Source organism: Acinonyx jubatus, chromosome B1 (genome assembly GCF_027475565.1).
Source record: "Acinonyx jubatus isolate Ajub_Pintada_27869175 chromosome B1, VMU_Ajub_asm_v1.0, whole genome shotgun sequence".
Taxonomy (NCBI): domain Eukaryota; kingdom Metazoa; phylum Chordata; class Mammalia; order Carnivora; family Felidae; genus Acinonyx; species Acinonyx jubatus.
Window position 1 is genome coordinate 50,669,726 of NC_069382.1, and position 22,464 is coordinate 50,692,189.

The 22,464-nt window shown below is 46.3% G+C and overlaps 1 protein-coding gene across 1 annotated transcript in view; it reads right to left on the reverse strand.

Annotated features, from left to right (window-relative positions):
• Positions 1 to 472: 472 nt before the first annotated feature.
• Positions 473 to 22,464, reverse strand: part of XKR6 (XK related 6) — a 318,378-nt gene continuing 296,386 nt past the window's right edge. Inside the window, exon 3 of the mRNA XM_027069469.2 lies at positions 473 to 3,319. Coding sequence (XP_026925270.1) covers positions 2,355 to 3,319 — 965 coding nt within the window. The 3' untranslated portion in view covers positions 473 to 2,354. The remainder of the gene's footprint in view (positions 3,320 to 22,464) is intronic.

Genomic DNA, 22,464 nt, shown 5'->3' on the forward strand with positions numbered 1-22,464 from the left:
TAAGTTTAGTAATAATAAAGGAAATCAAAGGGACCTGAACAAAAAAAGGAGCATCCAGTTTACAACTGAAAGAAAATTTAAAACTTGTTCTTTTTTTTTCTTTTTTCTTTTTTTTTAAACAGCTTTAGATAAATAATAAAGGGGGTGGAAAGGAGAAGCCTCTTTAATAATTAAAAAAAACCCCACAAACATAAAAAAATTCCTCAGGTTTTGAACTTCTTTTGAGAATAGTTCAATGTGAGGTCTTGCACCCTAAACAGTTATATCTGTAATTAAAAAAAAAAAAAATTGCAGCTCCACACAACAAAGACAAACAGTATTTACCGAAAAATATTGTGTGTGTAAATACACATATACATATATATATGTGTATATACACACACATACACAGAGTTTTATATATATATATATATATATATATATATATATATATATATATATCTTTTTTGTGGAGATTTTTTTTTCTTTTTGTGATTTTTTTCTTTTCCTTTTTTTTTTTTTTTTTTTTTTTTTTTTTTTTGTGCCCAAGTAGAGATACAATGGGATTGAAAAGATGCCCTAGAACAGAATATTCCTTACAGGAGCAATACTTTTTGAAAAATAACATTTAAAAATGGTTGAACATACTTGCAACACCTCCAGAAATTCAACTTGGTACAACGTGAAAATAAATAATTGAATCACATCTTCACCCAAATGACGTGCCTCTAAGACCCAGAGTATTGCTGCTGGTATGAGTCTCGCCATCCAGACAGGGGCTGATATTCAAGCACCATTCCCTTGTCCCTGCTCCCACTCCCAGCACCCTTATACTCCACCTCAGCCATACCCAGAGTCTGTCTTGTATCAGTTTTCTACATTTCTGGCAAGACTTTGCAGCAGACACATACACACACATAGACGTGTGCTATGGGCACACACACACACACATGCGTGCACACACACACACACACACACACACTCACTACACACACAAAATTTCCCACTCAACCCAGATGCACCAAGTGAGCTGAATGACTTTCAGCCAACCACAATGGTGAAAGACAGAAGCACCAAACAGTCTTTGAAATGGGTCAGTTATTACAATTTGACTTTTTTTTTATATTCTAATTTTCCTCTTTTGTTAATATTTTTAAAAAGCACAAATGAAAAATGAAGAATTCTTTCCAGATCAATTTAAGGCTTCCCACCAAATGGAAACAGAAGAGGCCTTACACAATATCACATGTGATAAATGTATACCTTTCACGGCCTTAAAATGACAGAACAAATCATTTTTTGCCGGTCACTGATTAAGTATTGTGCCTTTAAATTGATGTCATTCTTTTTGCTACTATGCTGAGTTTTATTATTACTGATGTTCTTTGATTACAGAAATGGAAATCTCCTTTAATTTGCTTTAGAATTTCCTGTTCTTACAGAATTATTGGGGTGGCTTTTTGTTTTGTTCTGTGTTGCTTTACACCAGGAAACAAATGTGATTCTCAGTGGGTGAATGCTAAAATGGCACATAGTCAACCTTCAAGTAGCTTCTCCAGCCATTTGAGTTTCAAACAGCAAGACTTTGGCTCCTAGAAGGCGCTGATTCATTAGGGGCAAGGACAGGAGACTGGGAGAGAAACCAAAAAGAAGGAGGGGTTTTTATGCCTTTGCTTTTGGTAAATTTGTTTTGTTCAATACAAATAATCAGATAGGAAGAATGATTGCTTTGTGGTTTTTTTGTTGGTTGGTTTTTGTTTTGTTTCTAGATTTGTTTCATTTGATTGTTTAATTTTCCCTCTCCTGGTGCAAAAATCACCAGAGAGTTTTGCATGAGAAAACGTGACAGTACTTAATGAAACTCAGCACCTAAGGGCATAAGGCAGTTGAAGGTTTTTTTGTTTGTTTGTTTGTTTGTGTTTGTTTGTTTTGTTTTGTTTTGTTTTGTTCTTTCAATCAGCACCAATCCCGTAAATGATCTACACTTGGTGTAAGGTATAAAACTTTGTTTTTCTTTTGGAGTGGAGACAACTCCTCCTTCTCCACCCTATGAACCATAGTGTGGGATTTTTCAATACTGTTTCTTATGTGTAAAAAACAAAAGAAAAGTTTTCTTTTTGTTTTTACTTACAAAACATAGAGAATATCTTTGTATACATACAGCGACTGGAAAGAAAGCTTATCTGAAGGGGTTGTGACTTATTTTCTTTTTTGTTTTTTGTAGCATTGGTGGTGGTGGTGATGGTGGTGGTGGTGGTGGTGGTGGTGGTGGTGGTGGTTCTGTGTGTTGGGGAAAGGGAGGGTTATATTTCTTGTAAGCGGTGTTTACCACAACCCAAACTTAAGTTCCCTTCTCAACTTGGGTCAAGATGCTCTTAGAGTGAAGACTCATACTGTAGCAACTCATAAAGGAGCGGTCCGTCTCGATACCGAATGCCTACTGCGGTGGGGGTGACATACTGCAGAATGTTAATAGTCCTTCTCAACCTCCTGTCTACAAAATGAGCATCCCAAGCTGGGTATCTCTTTCTTGGCATGTCAATCTTAATGAGGGGCCCTTCTGGGTGGTAAGGACGCCCCGACGGGGTCAAGGGCCCCATGGGTCTCACTTGGAAAACGGGCAAGCAAGTGTCAGCCGTGAGATCCTCCTGTTGTTCCGTTACGGCTCTGGTAGGCGTGACCTGGGTCCCCCGGTACCCAGGGGTCTGAGGCGCCATGGGCTCAACATCGGGGGGCAGAGGGATGCCCCAGAGCAGCTCGGCACAACAGGAGCTGGCAAAAATCTTAGCTCGCGGCCCCATGGGATGCAGCACACCATAATATAAGAGCATCAATGCGATCCCAGCCACAAAGCTAATAAAGACACAACACAGTGCTGGCACCGCATAGGAGTCAGTGGTCTCCGGGTTTCTGTAAAAATACCAAAGGAACGTCAAGGCAGCATTCTCGGTCAAGACTATCGTATAATATGCAAACATTCGATATCGAGTCCGCCCTTCCTTGACGTTAAACCAGCAGAAAATGTACACGATCCCTACCACCATGTTGAAGAGGATCTCCTCCCACTTGGACATACAGAAGTCTGTTCCGCCATGGATGATCCAGAAGGCCATGGCACACCAGTGAACCACCACGAAGATCCCGAAGTAGAGCTGGAATATGGAAGCAAAGAGGGCAAAAGAGATAACTCTGGATGAGATGGTGAAGAGGCGCCAGAAGAGGTGGATGAGGGCCCCTCTGTAGCTCATACTCTTCTTGTCGTCCCTGGAGTCCCGCAGCAGCTTGTGATAGGAGGCTAGCACCCAAGCCAGGGACATCAGGGAAGTCACAGAGGAGACACCTGCCAGAAAGACACAAACCCACACAGTCAAAACCTTGGACATCCCACATGGGGCACAGTGGGGCTCTTGGCTGAGGAGATGCCCACACACACCGAAGTCTAAATGAGGAGGGAGAAAGAAACACATAATCAGGAACGGGCCACAGAGGCTATAGATGTTCCCTAAACTGACAACTTTTGAGATCAACTTTTAGTTTTAAGGCCCCAGTCCAGAATTTCTGGGGACTCACAACTCAAGAGTGAAGGCTGAGGCTGATGTGCCTTGCTTGGGAAGCCAAGAACTGGAGCCACCGTGGCAGTTCCTTGCATCTGCTGTGGGTCGGGTGGCACGTGTTCTGTCTGAAGGGATCATGAGCTTGTGGGGGATCCTTGTTGCACACTGACATGTGGCCAGGGTTGGTGTCCCTGTCACCAGCAGCCTGTGCTCTTAGAGGAGCCGTAGAAGGGATCACTGATGGTGAAGACTGACAGCTTGCTCATTGCCCCAAGTTGCACAACTATTCTCCTCTGGGAAGACACTGGCATCTCTCCCACCTTTTCATCAGCTCACCCAATGCATCTTAACTGAAGCTTTGCATTTAGCTTCTCCATCCTCTGCCTAAGGCCACCTTGACCAAGAGCCCTGGGATCTTCTGTCTGTTTGGGTGGCTGCCTTTCTCATTCACTCCTTTCTCTCTCATTCTCACTCAGTCCTTGCTGCTTTCCCCACCCCAGCATGGCTCCAAGTTCTCCGAAGCCTTGACTTGGAGGCCCATGCTTCTCTGGTACCTGTCCTGACTCAGGAGTGTTGCTCATGCTTTGGAAATGCCTTTTCCACTCAGCACCGCTGTTCATCATTCCCCTGCATTTCAGTGATACTTCAATCATTATGGAGCAATTTTATTAATAATGCTGCCTATTTGGTATGTGTAACTGAATCAAACTGAACACAACAAATAGTTACTGGAGTCTCTGACCCACGCACAAGCAACCAGCTATTAGTCAGGTATTACCATGTGATCTCCTCTCAGGCGAGACTCCCCATCACCCCTAGTCTCTCACACGTGTTCTCCACTCCGACCATCTGGAGCCTCCATTTTTCCTTTCTCCTCAGATTTCAGAACTAAATGCAATTAAATTTGGTTGAGGTCTTGAATACTGTCTCATCAAGTGACTCATTAAACTGCCCCAGCCCTGTAGTCTTTGAATTGTCTTTCCCTGGGCCCTGCTCACCGCCCCACTCCCCTCCAAGCCCCAGTGAAGAGTCAAAGTCATTTTACACCCTCCCTGCATCCACCTTCCTCACCCACCTCACGGAGCTTCCTTCCAACCTGAGAGACGCTCAGGTTCACAGCTTGCAGAACAATATAGTGCGATAACAAAAACCATTATGTTGGCGTGAACCTAGAAAAAACCCCCAGACTGTCAACTGTTGCAAGGAGTATGTGTTGCTTTCATAATAATAGCAACCAAGATTGAAAACAAACAGGGGAGAAACCATAGCAATTTTGAAAGCCAATCTTGAAAACACCTAACAGTTTCCTCTCACCTTTCTGGAAAGTTCTGAACATGATACTCTGTGTGTCTTGCTCTGCCCTTTGTATGCATAGGGCATTCCCACCGGCATCTGCTAAGACCATGTGTGCTCCACAGCCACGTCACAGTGGTCATGCTAACGTTTTAGAGCCTCCTGTGTTTGTGCTGTCTGGTGCACTGGGCAGGGAGGAGAATGGGTGCTTTGGGAGTCACATGATTTAGGCTGTAGGTTTCTGGAGGGCAGGGAATATGCAATCATCTCAGCAGTCTGTGCCAGGCTTATTATCAATACTGGAGCATCATCAGAAAGTTCCTTTTAAACATCTTTGTGACATCAAACCCTCTCCTGGTAAACTCATTTCTTGCTGTTAATAATCTTGGTGGTACAGCTGACCTTTAATAATCAGATGGGAGTTCTACAGAAACTGAATGGGAAGAAGCCTTGATTTTTTTTTTTTTTTGTTCCTTCTAATAAATCAGAATGTATTACTCCCCCAGTTCAAAAGAAAAACATGAGTACCAAGCTGGAGAAATAAGAAAAAGCAGCTTATCTTTTGCCGGAGCGTGGTCTCATTCAGTCTTACTCTGGGTGTGCTTTTGAACAGACGTGGGGTTCAGAAGTAGGACAGCCCCTCAGCCTTCACCATGCTGATCTCGATATTCTGTGTGTTGTGACATTAGCCCGTCCATGCCAAATATGAATAAACAGGAATTCAAATGTCCATCAATCTCACATAGCAAAGCCAAATACAATTGTTCCCCATTATTCTATCTTCTGGGTTACCTCTGCCATTTCCTGATCTGTCCCTGTGGCTTTGAGGTCTGGGTTCTGTTCCTGCTCCACCCATCATGAAGTATTACAGAAACTGCTTCCCTCTGAGCTGACCCACACGCTGCCTTGGATCTTGGTCGATGCTACTGGAGTTGCTCTCTAGAATACAACATGAATGCTCCCCAAACATCATAAGACATTAATGCTAATTATAAGGAGGACTTGGGACACAGTCACATGGGAGACACATCTGAGCACTTGGCTCTGGGGCTGCTTGTCAGCTGATGCCCAACCCCAGTCTTAACTCTCTGCCTTATTTCTCCCAATTTGGTATATTGTATATCACCAAACAGAATATCCACAGGGAGATTCATGGACTATCCACTTCAACCCACTCATTCGACAGGATGCAGAAGTACAGGCATGTGGGTGCCTTGCCCAAGATTACCCAACTACTGACAGTAATGTTAGGCCCACAGCACAGCTGTCTGCCTGCCTTTTCATATTGGTCCCAACACTCCATTTTTTCTGCATCCTATCCCTTTGTCAGCTCGACCCTCCACCAGGTAGTGCCTTTACTGAGGTCATAAAGGCCATCAACCTTCTCTAATAGCAGGTGTCTGTTCTAACACCAAGCTGTTTGTCCTTCAGGGCCTTGAATGCCAGGCCACATCCTTGGCATTGTGCAAATGCTCTGAGTTAAAGGAAAAGGGAAGGTGGGAATTTCTGACATTTGGCTCATGTGCCGGGTGCCCAGGGCGGAGGTCCTGCCCAAGACCAAAAAGAGTGCATTTGTCTGGGACCTCTCTTCTCTTCAGAGCCTGAGCATGGCAAGCAGGGACAGGAAGAAACATGAGTGGGGTCATCATTCCATGACAAGCCTGCCCTACTCTCTCTGCCAGCAGCATTGACAAAGATGATCCTTTGAAAGAGGGAATGTCTGGGTGTGGCTACCTTATAATTCACCACATTCACCAAAGAACTCCCTGTTCTGTGCAAAGCTCCAGACACATTTTTTGGGTCCAGAGTTAGTAGGCTGAGTACATCCTGAGTGGAGCCCAGAAAAAACAGGCCCATTTTAGGAAGCCATTTGGGACTTGAGTTTCTCACTAGATGCTCAACACAGAGAAACACTTGTCCTCTGAGGGCTCAGGAACCAATGGTAGAAACCATTAGATATACTTGTTATCAACTCACCTCCAAGAAACTTGTCTGGACCCCATCTGTGACATTGGCACCTTTGTTATGCTTGGTCAAGGGATTAAATGTCTCATGACTTGCCACCTTTGCATCATTTCACTGGACAAAGCCTGTGGCCTCACAAACCCACAGGACTCTAACGGCATCTCTTGCTTGAAGGACTGTCAGCAGAAGGTGCTTCAGGGAAGCCAGTTCATTCTGGGGGCTCAACTGGGGTGGGGGAGGGAGAGAGCACCAGACAGATGTGTTCCTTAACAGTGTACCTGACTGTCCCAGAGAACATAGCATGATTCACTGAGCATGTACATGCATTATCTTATTTGGAAGAACCTTGTGATGTAGGTACTTCTTGTAGGCTGAACTGTGTCATCCTTCCCACACAAAAAAATTCACATGTCAAAGCCCTAATCCCCAGCACCTCAGAACGTTACTGCATTTGGAGACAGGGTCTTTAAAGAGGTAGTTAAGTTACATGATATCATGAGAGGTGCCCCTAATCCAATCCGACTTGTGTTCTTATAAGAAAGGGGGACTTGGACACACAGAAACACCAGGGGATGTGCTCACACATAGGAAAGGCCATGTGAGGACACAGGGAGAAGGTGGCCATCTGCAAGCCAAGAAAGGAGGCCTCCAGAGAAACCAAGACTGTCTCCACTTTGGTCTTAGACATCCAGCCTCTAGAACAGGGAAGAAATAAAGGTCTGTTGTTTTAGCCACCCAGTCTGTGGTATTTTATTACAGCAGCCCTAGAAAACTAATACAGTGCTCTAATTCCATTTTTTAGATGAAGAAACTTAAGATTTTTTTTAATGTTTATTTTATTTTTGAGAGAGAGAGAGGGAGAGAGACAGAGTGTGAGTGGAGGAGGCGCAGAGAGAGAAGGAGGCACAGGATCCTAAGTAGGCTCCAGGCTCTGAGCTGCCAACACAGACCCTGACTCAGAGCTCAAACTCACAAACCATGAGATCATGACCTGAGCTGAAGTTGGTGCTCAACCAACTGAGCCACCCAGGTGCCCCAAGACATTTTTCAAAATACATACATCTATCAAGAAGTAGAGTCAGGATTCAAACTCAGAGTCTGACTCCAGTGGCCCTGAAAGTAACCACTGTACTAACGGGCCCTCCAGACATGGCCTCAGAAGGGGGCTGGGTGAGGTGACAGGAGAGAAAGTCTAGGTTCTCTGGGTACAAAGGATTTGAATCTTTTGCTGAGTGGACAAGAAGTTAATACCCATGGGTATCTGAGAGAGGCCCTTGATTTTGGAGCTAAAACCCAAATTTGCATTCTAGTCTACCTTCCTCAGAAGAGTAACATTCAAACCACAAGTAAAGAGGTGATTCTGGTGAGATGGCTTTCCCTCTGTCAAGTGATTAATCTTCAAAGGCCTACAGTGTATTCCATTGCAGAGGGAAGAGGTGCAAGATTTTCCCTCACTGCTGTGGCTCACTAGAAGATTTCTGTCTCACCTGAGGTCAATCCAAAAGTCAATGCATTATCTTGGCCAGGACCCAAGCCCACAGGAATCAGCCTTGGAAGGGGCCCTGTGGCCCCCGGTGAAATTCTCAGACAGGCTGGGGAGCTTTATGATTTGCTTCCACTATGGCCCGATCCGTTTCTACATTCCAAAGATCAGACTGGAAGTTGTTAAACACCTCACGTTTGGCTGTGACAAGTTCTGGGCAGTGACCTTCACAGCTAGCTCACTTTTAGTGGTGCAGACCAGGAGGCGGGGCTTGCGGTTGGCCCACTGAGCTGCCTGGAGTCCAGCTGTATCAGCTAGGAAGTCACTAAGCTGGAGCCTCCTAGGAAGCCACTCCCTCTGAGAAAAGCTTGGGAGAGGGGCCTTCAGGTTCTGATCACTGGACCCAGGGTTTAAGATTTCCAGAAAGGAATGGCCACACCTTATGACCAACAGAACAGAGAATGAAAGGCTGCAATCTGCAGTGGGACACCCCTTACCAATTGCAACCAATCTGCAGTTGACTAGCCCTAGTCATCAGGGAAGGCCCAATTTGGTGGCATCAATGCAATATCCAAGGGTCACTGTCAGTTGAACAGTTGCTAGTTGGTGAACAAAACAAAAGCTGTGAGTGTGGATATCCCATCGTGTGAAAAGCATAGTGATATGGTGTTTGGGGAAGGATGGGATTCTAAAATCAGAGGGTAAGCAGCAGATGAAGTGGCTGAATCAGGAGGAAAGATGCAATGCAGTGGAAGGGATCAGCGCTGTGGGAGGGCCCAGCCACCAGGGTGAGGTAGAGAAGCTGAGATATGACAAACTGAAGCAGGGCCATGATCAGGGCAGGGCTGCACCAAGGGGCCAGCAAGTGGGAGCCCCAATACATAAGCAGAAAGGAAACTGGAAGGAGAAACCAGAACACTACAGTATCTCACAGGGAGAACATAGCATGTGGGTTTGAGGAGTCCTTTGAGAACCCCCAGGGGTATCTAGAGATGGCCACAAGACTTTCTGAGCAAGAACAGAGGGGGCAACAGCAGGATTTGGTTTTGCCGGGTAGGATGTGCACACCTGCACCTGCCGTCTCCAACCTTTCTGCCACAGTGCTCCGTTCCACCACTAAAACACATGGTGGAGAAACACTCAGAAGAGGGATGGAAAGGGCGCTAAGCACAGGATAAAGCAGGGGTAGGAAGAGTCGGCCCTGCCGCTCCCAGCTCCCTCTCTCCTGGCTCCTTCCCATCAGCATATAACCACAGTCAAGTTCCTCTTATCTTACAAACACTAGCTCTCAGGACCCTGCATTTTTGCCAATGAGATCCCACCTCTCTTTGTTTCTTCTCCAAACTTCTTGAGGGTACTCTCCTTGCTCCCTTGACTCCTGACCTCCAATCTCAATGGAGAGCTCTCTTGGAAGTCACCAACCAACTCCTCTATGCAGACGACTAATCTCTTCTTCTGCCTCTGTGTGACATTTGGCATTTGGAGCCCCTCTGTCCTTCACGCTGGGCCATTAGCTATTCCCCTAGTTATGGTATCCTTTCTTTGCTGGGCTATTACTCCCATTTTACAGGTGAGGAAACTGAGTTTGAAGTTAAGAGACTTCAATGTGGCTGCAGCCATGTTCTGACATTACATACTCACCTAATTTGCATGGTATTGTACCCCTAGAGGTTCCCCAAACCAAGAAACATGCTCAACTGGCTATTTGTCTACCTGCACATCAAGGTCAATATTAACCTCTTTCAACCTTCCCCTCTTCCCTGAAGTTAATGTTTGGGGAAAGTCAACCATCTGCTCCTCAATTCCCCCTGTGTATTTTCTCCACACCGAGTTCCTTTTAGATGGGCAATACTTCACTTTCCACCCATCCAACCTCCCTCTATCTTCCTACATTTTTAAAAAGCTTCGTTTCTTCTTGGAAATGCTCCCAGGAAAAAGATGGAGCAGCTGTGTGCAAGGTTGTCTAAACATTCCTGCCTGTCTCCTGTCCTCACCTCCACCCAGGAGGCACAGCAAGGAAGCATGGGTACGAAGTTACTTTCCTATGCGGGCAACCACTAGGGGAAGGAAATAAGCCTCACAGATGCCTCCTGTGAGCCAGACTCAAAGACATTGAATAACCTAGCCAAAGTTACACAGGTGGGAAGCAAGAGTGCTAACAATGATTCCTGGGATTATCTCACTCCTCAGGCATGATCAGTGTGTTCAAGCCAGCGCATCCTGGCCCATGACATCCAATTGTTAAATTTGCAGGGATTTTGCAGGCTGGCTGATGTCATGTTGGAGGCTTGAAATAGGCATGGTGGGAATATTTACACCACAGAAACTGGCAACTGCTACAGACCAGGGTTCCCCCAATTCTGCTAAGAGCTGGTTGTTAAGCATTTACCAGCATATCACTTGGCAGGACCTATTATCCTTCTTGAAGAATTCAGTGGGCCTCATTGCATATTAGATGAGCCCCATAAGGCTGTCCTCTTTATTCCAACACCGCACTTCTAGGCAAACCAGATGTGCTACTGACGATCAGTCAGAATTATACTTAGTAGACTTGATGTGAAAGCAACAAAGGAACCAATCTCCTTTTTAAAGTTTCACTAAAAATACATTCATGGTAAATAATTGAAGATCTGACCATTTTCTTCCCATTTCCGTCACTTGCAAGCATTGACACCCTCATTTTCATCACATTTCTGTGTTTGGAGAGGGTGTGATTCCTACATGAGTTTACCACATGGGGTGACCTTAAGACACCCTTGATATTTCCAGACTGATCCTTAAGAAGGGTCAAAATAGAAGATGGCATCCACCATCTGTGGATGTAACCCTCAGGACTGACAGATGTTTGTGGCTGAGTTAATGTGGAAAAACCCAAGGGCAATCAAAGTAGCCTGATACAAACATAGGAAGGAAAGACTGGAAGGTGTCAGGAAAACCGACATCTATACAAAGATGTACATCTATACATCTATACAAAGACCATACTATACCTTGGCTGAAGAAAAAGCTCTTTAACATCAGAGGGATGGGACAAGGAGGACAGAAATCAAATTTGGCCACTACAGATGTGATCTCTATTGTAGAACATCGTTTTACCATGGTTTATAGGAAATACCTCTTTATTGCCTTTGTATCCAGGCTGATTGGTATCTGCTAATCTCTAATAAAGATTTCAATAACGACGATCACTTCCCTTTACTGAACAGCTACCTTGGCCCAGACTCTGTGCTAAGCCTGTGACAGAATTAACTCAACTATTCTTTCCTACAAATATATCTGAAGCAGGGGACTGATTTGAAGATGGGGGAGACTAAGGCTCACAGGCTAAGGAACTTTTCCATATCAGGTAGTTAAGAAATCATGGAACTAGGATTTCAACGCAGACCTGCCTAACTCCAAAACTCAGACTCCTTTATATATATATATATATATATATATATATATATATATATATATATTTACTTATTTTTGAAAGGGGGGAGGGGCATAGAGAGAGGGAAACAGAGAATCCCAAGCAGGCTCCAGGTTCCATGCTGTGAGTGCAGAGCCTGACATGGGTTTGAACTCACGAACAGTGAGATCATGACCTGAGCCAAAATTGGACACTTAACTGACTGAGCCACCCAGGCGCCCCAATCAGATTCTTTTTTTAAACACCAGGATAGGTATGTCTCCTCATCCATACCCACAGATTAATGAACAAGCATTCAGATTTATACATCAATTTCTTATCAGTTTGGTTACTGTGTGGCAGCTCTCTGATCATCTCTGTGAGCACAAAGTCAAGTTTGTGGGCTTGCCAAACTGAGGACTCACCCCTGGAAGGCCTTGTCTGAGTGTCCCAGTATGTGCAAAAGCAGTGACATCTCTATTCTGTGTTGGCATGGCCTCCAAACTCATTTCCTTGTACCTGCTCTCGTCCCAGAAATCTCTTCATTATGCAGCCAAAGTGACTAAGCTAAAGTATGCCCCTCTGCATGGCCCTCCAGGCACGATAGGCAGTCATGGTGCCTGATTTTCAGCACCTTTCCCATGGGAGGATATGCATTCTTGCCCTGCTCAGCTCCGGTTCCTGCCTGTGGCTGCTCTGACCAGGGAAACATGAGCAGAAGTATGGATGTCACTTCCAGGTAGGAAGCCAGGCTCTCCCATGCTCCAAAAACAGGCTGCTCCACCTGCGACCTGTGATAGACATACTGCAACAAGCAGGAAATGAATCAACATTTTAAGCCACCGGAATTGTTGGGGTATCCTCCACTGCAGCATGGCTAGCCTATCTGGACTGACACGCCATCTTGTTTGGTGTTAACGCCATGGTAGGTCCTTTAAAAGACCTTCAGGGCCCTACATGATACGGCCTGGGAGTTACAAGTGTAACCTGTCGGTTCTCTTCTGTGCCCTTCAGTAATTCCCTTCTCCAGTGGGTGCAAATCTAAGTTCCTTTCATGGCATCAGGCCTTCATGCAAGGCCCTACTTGAGACAGCTACTTGTTCTCCCTAGGGGGGTCACCTCCCACAGCTCCTCACACTCCCTTGGCCCCAGATGTGCTCCTGGCATACCCCCAACTCAGGGCGCACACACTTGCTCTTCCTCTGCCTGAAATGCCATTCCCACAGATATCCAAGTGCCTCATGGAGCCCTTGACTCAAAGATCAGCTTCTCAGAGGGGCCATCCTTGACCACCACACTGGAAACTGCAGCTCCCCCCCAACACTGCCCCGCCAGTGCCTCCTTCCAGGCTTTGTTTTCTACCTTAGCATTTCCCCCACCACCTTGATAGACTTTATCTCTTACTCTTACTTCCTCTTTTTTATGTGTATTTATTTTTGAGAGAGAGCACAAGTGGGACAGGGGCAGAGAGAGAGGGAGGTGGAGGGTCCAGAACTGGCTCAGAGCTGACAGCAGTGAGCCCCATGTGGGGCTCAAACTCACAAACTGAGAGATCACCCCCTGGGCCAAAATCAGATGCTCAACCGGCTGAACCACCTAGGTGCCTCCCCTCCCTGTTTTGCCCATATGTTCCAAGGGCAGGGCAGCTATTTTGTCTGCTCCTTCTGAAACTATGTGCAAAATTGTGTGGGTATTTTTCTCATAAAACAGCCCACAGTATCCTCTGATTTCTAAGAGGGCCCATAGGGAAAGGGGCTTCTGATCCCACCAGCCATCACAAGTGCCCACCTCTAGCCCTAGATGTGGGAAAGGAAAATTCCCTGGGAGCCAACATTTATCCCTTCATCCTTCCGGAAGAAATCCTTGAGGGGAGAAAAGACTGATGAAAAGGAAACGAACATCTATTGAACGTTTCCCATGTATTAGGCATTATGCCACATACTTTGCATGTGGTACTTCATTTAACCCTGACAATACTCTCGTGAAATGTCTACTGGTGCTCCATTTTACCGACGAGGCCACCAAGGCTCAGAGATGTGAAAGGATTTGCCTGAGATTCCTGCATTAAGCATGTCCTTTTATTCTCATGCTTCAACGTCTGGGGCCCTGCTGACTCCTGTGCATAGCAAACAACTAGTGCCCTTCCATGTAAACCAACCAATCCAGAGGGGGCCTCATTCAGCCCATAATCATCCATTTAACAGCAGAGCAAAGTCCGCAACGGGGGTGATTTTGCCCCCACCCCCAACCAGGGATACATGGCAATGTCACAACTCTGGGTATGAGTGCTACCGGCATTTAGTGGGCAGGGGTCAGGGGTGCTGCTAAAGATTCTACAATGCATAGGACGGCCCCCCAACACACCATGAAGACTTGCTGGGCCCCAGATATAGTACTGCTGAGGCTGAGAAGCCCTGTGATAGGGTATTTCCTATTTCCTCAATATTCTCAGTAAGTCAAAAACCAAACTGTGAACCTGGGTGTGTCTAGTAGCTGGAGATTGAAACTTTCTAGACAGTTCTTCCTAAGAAGTGACTATCCTGGAAGAGGTCCATGGGATACAGACACAATGACATTGGGAGAGGCCATGAGAACAGCATCAGTCTGATATCTATGTGATGAGTCTCTTCTGAGCAGCACACCATGAGCTCATAGCCACTCTGGGAACATGGTGGACATAGCAAGGTAGCAGCATGCCCCTCAAGGAGCTTCAAGGTCAAGCACTGATATTTAAAGGACACAGCAGAAGGAAAGCTAGAGCCAGCCCTCTGCTTTGCTTGTCTCTTCTCTCTAAGATGCTCTCAGCGCTATCAAAACACTATCTTCACAGCCAGCTGGAGAAAGACAAACTTTAGAGATTCTAGAACAAATGTCAGCCACTCAGCTGGTGTGGCGTAGGACTCACAGATGCCTGGATCCTGGCTGGCCTGGAGCACACGGTGAAGAAGGCCATCTGCCGTCACTAGAAAGTTCCAGTAAGTCCCTTCTCATTGAAGAGAAAATGGCCAACGAGGCTCATTCCCCTGATGCTCCCAGAATGAGTGCATTTTAACCCAGGTTGTGAGATGCCCTGGAAAGGACATGAGCACTGGTACAAACAGATCTGGGCTTAGCATATTGTTTGTGAACCATGGGTAAAAATGTGGATTTGGAGTATTCGATAAGTTATGAATATAAAACATATAGGCACATCTTGGATATGTGTGCATACTATACTATATATTCATGTATCTATAAATAGAAAAAAAGAACATATATCTATAGTGTATATGCACATATTGAATATGCATATTGAATATTACATATTCTGTAGTATCAAAGATGTGCCTACATGGTAGTCCTGTCAACAATGCTGAACCTCAGGGCTCAGAAGGCATGGCAGTAAGGCCTACTTCCTGGAGCTGCTGTTCATCTGACATAGCCTGACAAATGGAAAAGTGCTTTGGGAATTGTAAAATGCCTCACGTACATTAGCTTTTATTAAGTTTGTTTTTGTTTTTGTTTTTGTTTGAGAGAGAGAGAGAGGGTGCGCGCTTGAGTGGGGGAGAGGGGAAGAGGAGAGAGGCAGAGAGAATCCCAAGCAGACTCCAAGCTCAGCACAGAGCCCGACACAGCCTGATCCAACCACCCCAGGATCGTGACCTGAGCTGAGGTCGGACGCTTAACTGACTGAGTCACCCACCAGCCCCTAAGCTGATAACATCTTTTTAAAAGGCGGAGAATCGGGGTGGATCCTATCTCCCATGGTGTGGGATAAGATAGCTGTCAAAGCCCTGGAAATTCTGTCAGCCAAAATGGTCTTGGGTTCCTTTACCTGAGGCCACTGAGGCCCTGAGGATGACAGGCCTTGATTAACTGGACAGAGCTGTGACAGAAGCTCAGGAGGGGTAAGGGGCTCCTTACCAGGTGGCTCTCAGATACTCTTTAGTTCCATGGCAGCTCAGGTGGGCAGTTTTGCAGAGGGACACAGGACTGCTGAGCAGGCGAGGTGGGTGTGTGCCTGTGCAGGGCTGACTCGGGAGTGGTCCTGGCCCCGTAGCTCAAATTCTCTGTGGTCAGTGGTCCTGGATGAGAAAAACCTTCCAGGTAAAATGATGTGGTCCAATCAGAGCCTTAGGTGCTGAGGATGGCAGCAATGTGTGCCTTCCACGGTAGGCGGTAGAAATACTAGCCGCCATTGTCAGAGTGCTTCTTCTGTGCCAAGAACAAATGCATTTCACTTCCTCCTGACAAAACCCCCCTGGGGCAGGAGCTATGAGTTGTGCTTTACAGATGAGAACCCCGAGGCTCAAAGAGGCAAAGGCCTTGTTGGAAAGAATGTGTGGTTCCTATGTGCAGAGCAGGTGTGTGACGCCAGGCCTATGAGGTCCATGTCAGGAGCTTTCTACGGTGCAAAACAGGAGCAGCACCTTGTCTTGCAAGCGACCGGGTCAGGAGACCACCATGTGGACCAGCAGAAGAGGACTCAACATGCCAGGCTCTCACTGGTGAAGGGTGAAGTGTAAAGGAAATGACAGGGCCCCCATGTTGTCACAGGTGAGCAGATTTTCCAACTGGTAGGCTCCTCAACTCCAGGGTCTGGCAGCCTGGGATGCATGATGTCTGAATGCACAAGAAGGCCTAGAATTAAAAGAGGACTCAGCTCTCCTCTGCTCAGCTTTAGACCCATCTTTATCTCAGGTTGGCCTTAGAGTGAATGCCACAGCCTAGAACTCCTCCTGATATCCTGACTCGCACCTCCAACTGGGTCCAGTTGGGGGTAAATCTTACAGATGAAAAAGTTGAGGCTCAGAGAGGGTGATTCGCTCATAACCACACAGTAAGTGGAACAGCTGATGGGGGTCACCCCCAGGGGTTTCCTTCTCGGGGTCTCTGCCATCCTGCCCCCTCCCTGGTGGTGACAGATGTGTGACACGGAAGGGCACTGCTTGTGAAACTCATGAGCTTTCTTGCCTTGGAAATCTTAAGGGATACAAAAGATCTTTAGAAGATCACTTAACTGCTGTCTTTTGTTTATGGCTATATCGGTCCCTAGGTCCTAGAACCGTGCTTGGCACATTGTAGGTGTTTAATAGTTATTGATTAAATGAATAAATGGCCCAATTATAGTTACTGCTCAGGCTTCTGAATCTGCATCCCTTAGAGCCTTCCCCTCTGAGATTGTACTGGTCAGCCAGTGAGCGCTGAAGAAGCCTACCTTGAGTCCTTCCGCGTTTCAGCATTTGACACACAAGCATTTCCAGATGGCCAATTGCAATTTCATTTGTGGCAACTCTAATTAAATCAATTTAGTTTGCCTTTCTCATATATTTTTCTGCTGCTTTAAGAAGTCTCTTTTGTATGCACGTACTACATTTTCTTTTGCACTTAAAAGAGAATTTAAGAGGCTGGATTTCACATATAGTGTTCCTACTACAATTAAAAAAGAGGGCGGGGGGAGAAAAGAACTCTGCCTCTGTCCTTCTCTTGCCAGTTGTTAGGGGCAATCTCAGCCAGGGCCTCAGTACTGTAGTCAGATTCAAGGCGGATTGTGCACTGAAAGGGTTTAGGTCTCTGCTTAAAATGCTTGCAAATTCTGTTTGAGAGAGTAAGGTTTTAATGTGCTGTTTAACAAGGAGCCATTGGTCACTGAAGCCGGACCGTGCTCTGGAGTTGGCTGGTCAGGGAACCCTGTGCACAGACACCAAGTAGATGTTGCATAGGAGAGAAGGAGGGTGTCTCCTCAAAAGCAGCACAGGATACACCTGAAGAGAGGCCACTGTGGGGAAACTGGGAGAGGCTGAGTTCGTGTTCTGGCCGGAAAAGGCAGTCATACCTGTGTGCCTCTCTTCATATCAGTTATAGATGAAGATACAAGACAGCCAGGAGATGCGAGTCAACAGGGGATATTGTGCATCCTTTCCTTTCTTTATCTGCTCCCTGATAAGACACGGATGTGTGATAAGAGGCCTGGAAATTGCCATCAAAGGCTGGAAGACCTCTGTACCAACTTGGTCTGAAACCCTGGGACTATCTCTTAGAGATGGGCAACTCCAGCTCAGCACAGGAATGAGCTAGGGCAAAGGGCTCTATTCACTAGTAAGGGATGAGGGGCATGGAAGTTCCCTATGACTCTGGGAAAGGCAATTCATTATGTGATTTGTTTGATGCAGTGGGCTGGTTGTTTTAACAGCAAATTTTACTTCTTGGTAATGAGAAAATGGAGTGTGAAATTCATAACTCTGGTGTAGATCCATCATCTTCGGGCCACACAACCAGATTGCCATCACTTTTTGGGTTGCAGCTTCACCTCATTTTAACCAGAATCCTAAAAGATCAAGGAATTAACTTTTGTGTCCCAGACATAGAGAGTGACAGCTAATGTCCATATGAATAGGACTGGAAAGAGACCAGAATGCATTTTTTTCAAATAAGTAAAAAGAAACCTACCAGGAAGAGGGACATGGAAATTTCCCATTGTGGGAGGAGGTGAGAGGGCTGTTTAAGCCATCTGACAGCTAAGAAGCAGCCCTCTGGGCTTTCCCCTCACCTGAGAGCCCGAACCAGGTGGCTTGGTCCCTCACAAGGAAGGGAAAGCTGACCAGGGAGATTGATGCTGGAGAAGTTTCTTCTGGGATGCATTTCATCCTCAGTCAGGAAAGGAGGAAGTGTTTGGGGAACTAGCAGCTGCAGACAAAGGCACAGACAGTTTAGCTCAAAAGGAGCAGAGAAACGGGAATGAACACTTGCCTTTGTGAATCTCTGGGATGCGGTCAGGGCTCTTGCTAGAAAAAGAAATAAATGAGAAGCTAAAGTACAAGTCACTAGACGGGCTTTGATGTAAGAGGAGCCAGCAGGGAAGTTAAGAAAGAAGACTATTATGGAGGTTAACACCAAAGAGACAGAAAGAAAAGGCCCTAATTGGATCTTAGAACTCAGCATTTGTTTAAAACAAAACCAGTGTCTAAAGACAGGGTTTAGTATATATTTTCTCATACTTCCTTGTCTTAGTAAAGATGCTTGTTTTTATATAACTCTGGGCCGGAATATCATGGTTATTGATGGTTAGGTGTGGGGTGGGAAGAACTACCTGGGTGAGGCTTGGTATTTGAACTACATCCTATAGATGCCATGCTACCATCTCAACCATAGGCCCAGTGTGGCAAGAAAAGGAGACTTTTTTGGGAGGATTCCTTGCTGAGTGACCTCAGGCAGCTTACTTACCTCTCTGTACTTCGGCTTTCCATATGTTAAACAAGGATGGTGGGTTAGATGGCCTAGTCAACCTCTTCAGTTCTAAAGATTCCATTGCTCTAAATCCCTTTGGAAACTGAAGTCGTGAGATTCAAGTCTTTTCACACCAGACATACCTTTATGTGTACCCTCTGCCAGCATTTGCCTGACCTCCACTCACAGGGGTCCTGGAACCCCTGCAAAGTTTTGCGTGGTGGATTGTCACCTGTGAGAACAAGTCAACTCTGCTTTGATCCTCTCTGAGAGAAGCCGTTGCCCTCAGGAGAAGCGCACCCCCTGTGTGTGCCCCCCGAGCAGGACTGTTCTGCACTGTGCCAGCTAGCTCTGTTCTGTGGTCAGAGGTGGGCTCCACCTTCAAGTTCCAGCCCTAGCTTAAGCCCTTGTGGCTATCTTGAGCCTCTGGTCCCATCCAGGAACTTCCAGTCTTGCCCCCTAGCTGAATTAGAGAGTTGAGGGGGACACACATAGCTCAAAGGGTATCTGGAGGTGCCTGGGATTTTCTCTAAGGGTTCCCAGATGGATTTAAGAAGACAGAAGGAACATGCACCATACAGACATGAGGGGCACTGGGTTTTAATAGTAAATCTCTCTCTAATTGGGTATGCCACCCATTTGTGTCTGGCCAAGCTCTCCTGGTCTCCAGGGTCAGAATAGAAACTAACCTCAAAGAAAGGCCAGTGTATCTTTCTCGCTAATAGGTGTCTGGGGAGCTGTGAAGGTCTTGGGTCTTGGACCCATTCCCTCACCCCTTGGTCAGGCCAAGCTTAGCTCCATAGTGAGACAGCAAGTCTTTGCCCTGCATGCCTAGTAGAGAAGGCATACACAAAATGCTCTGGAAGATTGAGAACATTTTCAAAATGCCAACCTCTGAGCAGAGATTTCGGGGGCAAGAAGCAGAAGCATCATCTTCTGCCCTTGTCAGTATAATTGCATCTAAGATACATAAACACACACATGGGCATGCACACACACATACACGCTGGAGCTGATTGGTCCGCAGTGCATATCAGCCCGTGCTCCCTCCCTGTATCGGTAACCGCTTCCCCAAGAACCCATGTAAGTCTGTCTCTTTAAGACTCAGACACAGCCATCCTTGCTAAGGACACAGGCATTAGAGCCCAACCACCTAGGTAAAGATCTAGCTCTATTGTTTACAAGCCTTGTGGCTGCCTCGTGCTGTTACTTAAAGTCTCTGGACCTCAGTTTCATCACTTATAAAATGGGAGCAATCAAAAGTATCCACTCATTGGACTGCCATGGGAGTTTAATGGGTTAACCCATGTAAACCTCTTAAACTAGCCTCTGGCACACAGTGGAGCTCCCCAAAAGTCTTAACCAGCATTGCTAGCATCATCCTCATCACTACCCTACCACAGCGCCTCCCCCTCCCCCCGGCAGCTTGATGCAATATACCCTATGCTCTAGGTGCCCAGGACCACTCGCTCCATATCTACGTTTTGCTCTCCCAGGTGTCCATTTCTTGGCGCCTATGGTTCCCCTGTCCATAAGAGCCCCCAAACTTCTCTTTCAGGCAAGCTCCTGTGCATCCATCGAGATCTAGACCAAATGTTACCTCCTCTCTCGTGCCCCCAGAAACAGCAATATATCCCTCCTCTGTATATGCACCTATCACAGAATTTGAAATGTGCTGCACCAGACCATAAACTCCTGAAGGGTAGGTGTGTTTGCAAGCCCATTGCCAACACGGCACCTGGCCTGTGGCAGGTACCTGACAAAGAGTGCTGGTGTGATGCCGGGAAAAAGTGGTCAGCAGAGCCCTACTTATAGGATAACTCCTCCGTGTGTGCTTAACCAAAAAAGGCAGGCTCAGGTGCTATGTGGGTGCAAGGGGCTCACCCCTGCCCCCTGCCAATGTTTACATGGAAGGATCAGAAAAACCCAGAAGGAAAAGTGATAGAGCTGCTAATTCTTGATCCAGTCTCCCAAACCTGTTCCCCCATAAGGTCTCTTCCATCTCTACATATCCAGTGAGAAATCACCACCTCTTCCGTCTATCACTGCCTACACCAGTTCTACTAAGTCTTATTGGTTTGATCTCCAGAACAGCCCTCAAATTCGTGCACTTGGTATCATTTCCCAAATGCTCTCTACCCCATAATTTCATCCCTGGATCTCTTAGCTCAGCTCTTGCTTCCTCCCTGAATAGCAGAAAAGGAGATCTTCTTTAAATGCAGGTCCAATCCTACAGCTTTCCTATGTAACCCTTCCTAGTATACTTGGTATCAGCCCAAACTGCTTGTGGGGCCCTGCAGACCCTGCTTGATCAGGCCTCTGACTTCTCCATCCTCCCCTGATATCACTTTCCTCCCCCTGCCCCACCAACCTCAGCTATGCTGGGTCCTTCACTTGCTGGAACAAGCCAGGCTTTTCCTACTCAGGGCCTTTGCATATGCTCTTTCCACTGCCTGGGAGGTTATTTCTGTTCTTCCCACAGGTGGCTCCTTCTCTTCGCTTATACTCAGCCTAAACATCAGATCCCTGGAGAGGCTTTCCCTGACACTCCTGCCCAAAGTAAGCTCTCTCCACCCCTCACCACATTATCTGTGGTCTCAGCACCAGGTTTGTTAGCTTCAAAGCACTTAACATGTGTCATCGGTCCCATTGTTTTTGTTCTGTCTGCTCAGAAAAATAAGACTTTCGTGAGGCGAGGGTCTGTGTCAGTTCTGTTCCCTGCTGCCCCTCAGCACATAGTATCACAGTTGACCTGACGCATTTTTGTGGAACGGTGGATCATATCAAGTGCCCACCACATGGCAAGCAAGGTGCTGTAGCAGTGTATGTGCAGCTCATTAGACCTTTACGACACCCCAAAGGTAACTTCTATTCACATTTTACGGAGCAAGAGGCCCAGGTAGGAAATGAATTTGCCCCAGGCCATAAAGGCAGTAAGTGGTGGATGGTGGTATTGACACTCTGTCTCACTTTTCCTGCCCCGCCAACTGCTTTCCAAACCCTGGCCCTACCTAGAATACTGGCAAAGCTTTCAGCAGACACTACAATGTCACCACCAATGTAGATGACATATCAGAATAAGCTTTGTTTTTATCTTTACTCAAACTTTCAAAACATCAGATTTAAGGAAACCCTGCTGAGATGCTCAAGTGACTTCAGCATAATATTTGTACGATTGTTTATTATTACCATATTTTTCACTTGAATGTGGTCTTCTGGGGAAATTGGATACAATCCATCTTTCAGGCTGAATACCACAGGGTTAGCCCAGCAATAAGTGAGGGCCACAAGGTGGAGAGATGGGAAAGGTTGGGAAAGGTTGGCATTTGGCAAGATCAGTGGAGAACTCGCATATTAAAGTGATAGTGGTGGGGCACCTGGGTGACTCAGTTGGTTAAGCGTCTGACTCTTGGTTTCAGCTCAGGTCATGATCTCACGGTGCATGAGTTCAAGCCCTGCATTAGGCTCCGTGCTGACAGCATGGAGCCTGCCTGGGATTCTCTTTCTCCCTCTTTCTCTGCCCTTCCCCGACTCTCTCTGTTTCTCTCTCTTTCTCAAAATACAATAAAATAAACATTAAAAAAATAAAGTGG